The sequence below is a fragment of the Electrophorus electricus genome, chromosome 2 (genome assembly GCF_041902795.1).
Source record: "Electrophorus electricus isolate QZ-2024a chromosome 2, ASM4190279v1, whole genome shotgun sequence".
In the NCBI taxonomy this organism is placed as follows: Eukaryota; Metazoa; Chordata; class Actinopteri; order Gymnotiformes; family Gymnotidae; genus Electrophorus; species Electrophorus electricus.
In genome coordinates, this window is record NC_137498.1 from 16,393,287 (window position 1) to 16,400,289 (window position 7,003).

Genomic DNA, 7,003 nt, shown 5'->3' on the forward strand with positions numbered 1-7,003 from the left:
CCAAAACTACATTCTTCCTCTTTTTTGTCACTCATGCTGTCTATATATTCTAAGCCCTGTGTGACAATAAGCTGGAGCACTTCGGAGTGTTTGCTGACTCAGTGTCTTGTGTGCAACTCAGGACTTCTCACCAGGCACCTGAGGTTCACAAAGATGAAACCGGACTCCTCACTGAGGGTTGACCATCCAAATGCTTAACACACTGCATTGTGGGTAATAAGAATGCTCTGAAATTAAAATGCTCCTTAACATCTGTTCAACACTTTTTAAAAGTCTCAGGAAGCCAATTCTTTAGCTGTTCTAATTTCATGTGCTATTTTCATTAATAAGAAGAAAAGATGCCTTTGAACCGATAGTGAAATGAAATGACAAAACAGGGTGGTAAAAATATTTGGTGTGCGTGTTGGGGTTAGAAGTTTGTCAAAATTTCATTTGAATACACTTCCTTTTGTTATGGAATTTTGAACAAACAGCAAGTCAGACGTGATTAAGAGAGTAATTTAATAAGAAAAAGAATAAAATAAATGTTTGGCTCTCCTCAGGTAGGGAGCCCCGAGTATACAAAACCGTGGCTAGTTATACTACTCCTGTGCTGTCTTTAACCAATCATCTTTTCTTAAGCAGCTCTTCTTTCCTTTGTTGCTGTGGCTATAAGCCAATCAGCTCTCGGCTTGGTTTTTTCCACAAACCAACCCAAACTGACTCCAAACAGTGTGGGTTGTGTGTCAAGTTGACCTTGATGTTAACAGTTCCTGATACATGTTCAACTTAATCAGCAACAGGCGGATACAAATGTGCAAACAGCATTATTAATTTACGAGCAAAAGGATCAGTGTGATTTTATATGAATCACATAATACATAGTTTCGTATCATTTTCCATCACATTTCCCCCCTTTGATTCTTATACAATCATTTGTTAATTATCAGAGAATACAGTGTGCAGGTACAGGGTGTTATCCTCATCCAGGTCCTCTTTAGTGACCTGAATAAGTTGGTATCTGGTATCCATATTCATGCGAATAGTACTAAGCATACATTGACATAACAAGGGTCCACAACATATAATCAAGGCAAGTAGTAAAATGGATGGGAGAATCATAATTACAATACTTTTCCACATTGAGAATAGAGATCCCCGTTTCCAGTCCCAAGGTCTCACTCCGGCTTCTTCAGCACGAAGTTGGTCAGCAATCTTACTCATGTGGTCCAAGGCCATGGAGATATTACCTCCAGGTGCATCACTGGGCGGTATGTACGTGCAACAATGGTCGCCTATCATCGAGCACACTCCCCCTTCCTTAGCGAGGAGCATGTCCAAGGCCATGCGGTTTTGTGTCGTCAGTAGTACTTGGAATGGTCCTCTCCACCTGGGTTGGCTCCACCGCTTCCTCCTGAAGTCCTTAATCAGCACCCAATCGCCTGGCTGATGTGTATGGAGGGGATTGTCCGTCACCTCAGGAAGGACTGCCTTCAGCTGCTTAGACACATGGAAAAGAGATTTGTGCAGAGACACACAATACTGCAAAAGCGATTCATTGATCAGTTTAGTATCCCAGTCGGGCGGACCTATCCCCGTGTTGGGAGGCCGTCCAAACACTCTCAAAAGCTGATAAGCCTGTTCGTGCCTGCGACCTGGTTTGACATTGCCACAGGACGAGGGGAAGGCATTTTACCCAATTCATGCCTGTTTCCTGCATTAATTTAGCTAGACCCCCTTTAATGGTACCATTTGCCCGTTCTACTGCCCCTGCACTAGCAGGGTGATAACTGCAGTGTTTTCTCATATCCACCCCTAGGTATTTAGTCAGAGCCTTTAGCCCTTCATGTACGAAGGGTGTCCCATTGTCACTGGACACTCGTTGTGGCAACCCCCATCTGGGAATTATTTCTCTCAGTAGCGCTTTTGCTACTGCATCACTATCTTGTTTCCCTGTTGGGAAGGCCTCCACCCACTTACTAAACACACATATACACACATGTATGTACCTCTTCCCTTTGGCTGGTGTTAGTTCTACAAAATCTATTTGCCAATGTTGAAATGGCTCACTGGGCGGCGGGTGTCCGGCGGGTGCGTGTTTGGTATGATTGTCTCCGTGTGGTGTGTTTTGTGCACATACCAAGCATCGGGAACAAAATTTTTTGGGTATGTGTGTTTATTCCCGGTGCATACCAATGTCTCGTTATACTCTCCACTATCCCCCCCCTTTGCTCATGTGACTTCTTCCATGAGCAATCTCAATTGGTCCTTTCATATAAGAAGTGGGGAGACATGGTTTGTTCAAATGATTTATTGGGATCTGGAATGCCTAAAGCAGGCATGACCTGTAATAACTGCTTCAGTGCTGTAAAGGCCGCTTCAGCTTCTGGCGCCCATTCTAACTGAGAGGAATTCGATCCCTTGGTCCGTATTATATTTCTGAGTGGCCCCTCATGCTCTGCATAAGATGGTATGAATGTTCTACAATAGGAACACATGCCTAAGAAGGACAGCAGTTGTTTTTTCGTCGTGGGTCTTGGTATAGTCAAGATGGCATTCACTCGGTCTTTAGTCAGCATGCGCGTTTGTTCAGTGATGTCATGTCCTAAAAAATGCACTTGCTGCTTACAAAACTGTAATTTGGATTTGGATGCCTTATGGCCTTTCCCTGCTAAATGATGTAGCAGTGCCACCGTGGCTTGTTTACACGCTTCTCGTGTTTTCCCACAAATCAAAAGATCATCAACGTATTGCAGCAAGGCTGTTCCTTCGAGGAGCTCTAAAGCTTCTAGGCTTCAGTGTAAGGCGGCATTGTAAATGGTTGGTGATTCACAATACCCCTGACACAGTCTTGTAAATATGTATGGCTTTCCTTCAAAAGTGAAAGCAAACCAAAATTGACTATCCTTGTGCACAGGTACACTAAAGAAAGCATTGGCCAAGTCAACTACACTGAACCACTTGCTATCTGGTGGGATCTGAGAGAGAATGGTGTGCGGGTTTGGAACTTCTGGGGCTCTAGGGTGTACTGCCGCGTTGACAGCCTGCAAATCCTGCACAAATCTCCATTCATCTCTCCCTGGCTTCTTAACTGGGAAAATTGGAGTACGTACTGGTGAATCTGGGCATGGTATGATAACTCCTGCTTGTTTTAATGATTGGAACACAGGCCTGATGCCCTCCACTGCCTCTGGTTTTAGAGGGTATTGGTGCTGGCGTGGTCTGTAATCAGATTTTGGGGTGATGTGGACAGGCTCACATCCTTTTATTAAGCCCACATCATTTTTTCCCTGTGCCCATAATCCTGCAGGAACTGTTTTCAATTCCTCCTCCTCTTCCTCTGAGAGGGTAACAGAGGCTGCCATAATTACTATATTAGGACTTACAAGCTCAACCCCCCTTTTACAATTTAGCCTATACGGGGTTGGCATTTTCCACACATCTATGCTTGGGCTGTACATGACTTTACACTGGGGTTCTTTTATCCAATCAGTTGTGCTCAACACGCGTTTTGTCCACAACCCTACTCTCTGCCAGTCTGGGTCAACATGTGCGCTAGCCAGCGACACATGAGGTGCTGCATGTGAGATTGAATATAAAGATTTCTGTTTATCTGAGAGCTGCACCACTCCCGCAGCCCACTCGCAGTCCCACGCTATGGCTGTGATAATCAGACCGTCACTGCCCCCTAAGTCAAATTTTTGTTCAAAATCAACGTCACATCCCTCATGGACCTTCATTGTACAGTGAATAGAATCACTTTGTTTAACTGTCAGCTCACCAGGTAGCGTGTTAGTAACTTCAGTCATAAAATGTGTTAGTACTTCCCCAGCAGTGCACTGCAATTCATACACGTACAAAGGGGCTCCTGCCTCTAGCTGGACTCCCTGTGTAGGTGTTTCCCACATAACAAATAACCCCTCTGGGTTGCTGCTAATTGTGCACCCACGTTTACACATTAAATCTCTAGCTAACAAATTAATTGGACAGGTTTCTGACACCAAAAAGCTGTGTTTGAATTGGCTGTTTCCTAAACTACATTGGAGAGGCTCGGACATCCTTTCATCAATGGGATGACCTCCCACTCCAATTGCTGTTATCCCATATCCTGGTCTCATTCTATATTCTATTAATCCTTCTTTTAACACTGAGTGGGTGGCACCACTGTCAACCAAAAACCTAACATTTTTTCCCTCTACTTTCACAGTTACCTCGGGGAGGCCTCTTGGCCCTTTACTAATCTGCTGTAATAGTTGGTAATTTAAATTTGTCACTTCCCTTTTGCCGTCTTCTCTCAGTGGTCCGTCGCCGTCCTGCCTCTCCACCGCCCGTCAGTCTAGCTTGACTTCCTTAATTGTAGGATCAAAATTACCGAAATCTTCTTCGTTCTCCCCCTCAGGACATTCTTTTGCAAAGTGTCCAAACTTCCCACAATTGTAGCACTCTTTCCCTTCAAGTCCCTTTCCTCAGCCTCTTCCTCTCCCTCGTCCGCGTCCACGACCTCTTCCTCTGTCCCCTACTGTCTGGAGCATGGTCAGCATCGCCTGATGAGTGGTGTCGGCGCGCTGGCGCTCCCGTTTAGCGTCCTTCTTACCCAGGATGGTTTCATGATGCTTGGCGTGTTCTTCAATAGTCGACAAAGGGGCTCTACTGTAGCCGATGCAGTTTTTTCTGATAAGGTCGCTAATGTCCTTTCTCATGTTCATAAGGAAGCTGTTTCTCAGATGAGCTTCCCATGCCCCCACTTCTCCGGGGCCCACTGCACGTTGTGCTGGCGCGTCAATTCCACAATGGTCAGTGTGGACGCGTGTCAAGCGGACGAGGAAATCTGCGACGGGCTCATCGTCTCTTTGCTTGCATGCTGCTATCACATCAGTGTTAACAGTTGTTGGGTATGCTGCTTCCACTCTTTCGATGAGTCCTCTTATCTCTCTGTATGCGCTGTTTAGGTCAGGTTGGCCTTGGGGCGGTGCATTCCACTCAGGCAGATGGAGACAGATATCTCCATTCACCCAGTTTCTGTCAATGCGGTTATACTGCAGTCCGAGTCGAATCATCAGCAACCGTCTCAATTCAGCCTGAGTTGGTCTGCAGGACTGCACGAATGCCATCAGTTCTTGTCTGAAGCGTCGTCCGCCGGTGTCACCTGGCTTGCTCTGTCCGTCGGCCGCTTTCATGATGTCGTCTGCAGTCCAGTGACGGTGGACCATAATCACTCCCTCAGGTCCAGATACCTCCACCATCGGGAACTGCGGGGCATAGCCTCTGTCAGGCCCTGCGGATGGCTTTATAGTGGCGTGACTTCGAGTGTGATGAGCCACTGGTGAGGTTATTGCCTCCAGTTGCCGTCTTGGTTCATCATATGGAGACGGCTTTGATGTTAGCGATGAAGTCCCTGGTTCGGGATAAGGAGGTGGGTTTCCTGATGCTTGTGGTTGTTGAATCAGCTGGGGGCTCTCGGCGGGGCGGCATCGAGGTCAGGATCAGCTAAGGAAACACACTGAGACACTTCATTATTACCTTTTCTATGCCCTACCTGCTGCTTCCCTCCACCCTTTTTTTTTTTTTTTTTTGTGGGTAAGGGCGATAAACAAATAAAATAAACAAACAAATAAACCCAAATATGATAGAAACAAACAAATAAACTCTTTTCTCTTTCTCCCTTTTTTTTATGAGGGTAAAGGGGGTACTAATATTTTTATTTAAAATTTCCCCCCCCCCTTTTTTTTTTTTTTTTTTTCCTTCTGTTAATCACGTCTCCGACGTTGCTTTAATTTAGTTCTGCTCCAGCAATCCGTGCTGGTTCATTGAGTCCACTCCGTTCCCTGCGGGGTGTTCTGTCGGCCCGGGCCTATTTCTTACACTAGTACGTCTACTCAGTGTGCCTATTCTCTTAGGCTGGCGGAGTCCCAGACTCCGGAGTCCTCTTGACCCTATTTTTAAGCCCTAGTATCTCATATACTATGCTACATTACAGACCAACCCCAGGGTAGACTCAGGCGGATCACTACGTCACTTTCTTCTAGGATTGAATTACTGAACTTCACCACTTACTTTCTGTTAGTTGGATCAGGCGGAGTACACCACCGGAGTCTAGCAGGACGTCACTCCCTGGTTAGGTACTTTCCCGTATTCTTGTGGGTTTCCCTCTTTCTCCAGCTCAGTTTTCTCTCTGAGGAGCGTCCTCGAAGTTCAGTCACCGCTGCTCCGCGTGGTGCCTCTCGCTGATCCTGCCGACTACGCCAATTTCTGTTGTGGAATTTTGAACAAACAGCAAGTCAGACGTGATTAAGAGAGTAATTTAATAAGAAAAAGAATAAAATAAATGTTTGGCTCTCCTCAGGTAGGGAGCCCCGAGTATACAAAACCGTGGCTAGTTATACTACTCCTGTGCTGTCTTTAACCAATCATCTTTTCTTAAGCAGCTCTTCTTTCCTTTGTTGCTGTGGCTATAAGCCAATCAGCTCTCGGCTTGGTTTTTTCCACAAACCAACCCAAACTGACTCCAAACAGTGTGGGTTGTGTGTCAAGTTGACCTTGATGTTAACAGTTCCTGATACATGTTCAACTTAATCAGCAACAGGCGGATACAAATGTGCAAACAGCATTATTAATTTACGAGCAAAAGGATCAGCGTGATTTTATATGAATCACATAATACATAGTTTCGTATCATTTTCCATCACACTTTCCACTGTAAGTGTAGAACATTCAGTAGACTATGTTTCTAAAGAGTGTGTATGTTACTGTAGGTTACTATGGAGGTCAAGGCCTGTTTGATACTCAAAAAGGATGGCAGAGGTCCTCATCCTGGGAAATTTGAACTGTTTCCATCAGGTGATTTTCACAGACTGCACATTAACTGGAGGAACCAAAAGGGTCATGTGGGAGGGTCTGTTCTACTGACCTGCTCCTGGACTGAACGTCACATACCACACACTCTTAAATGGATCTTCAGAGAGGAAGAAATCTACCTCACTGACCAGACTCAGGGTTACACAGGCAGAGTTCAGCATCTTAAAGA

At 45.5% G+C, this 7,003-nt stretch overlaps 1 protein-coding gene across 1 annotated transcript; it reads right to left on the reverse strand.

The window, feature by feature from the left end:
- Positions 1-495: 495 nt before the first annotated feature.
- LOC145648182 (uncharacterized) lies at positions 496-6,604 on the reverse strand. The gene is made up of 2 exons (XM_081695502.1): positions 3,929-6,604; positions 496-2,772 (listed from the first exon to the last, which is right to left on the reverse strand). Exon 1 carries the CDS (start codon positions 5,220-5,222, stop codon positions 4,446-4,448), a length of 777 nt encoding a protein of 258 aa, XP_081551628.1. The 5' UTR covers positions 5,223-6,604; the 3' UTR covers positions 496-2,772; positions 3,929-4,445.
- Between the last annotated feature and the right edge of the window lie 399 nt (positions 6,605-7,003).

Bases quoted from the DNA above. Each gene is read 5' to 3' on its own strand.
- LOC145648182 (XM_081695502.1), bottom strand. From the start codon at position 5,222: ATGGTGGAGGTATCTGGACCTGAGGGAGTGATTATGGTCCACCGTCAC.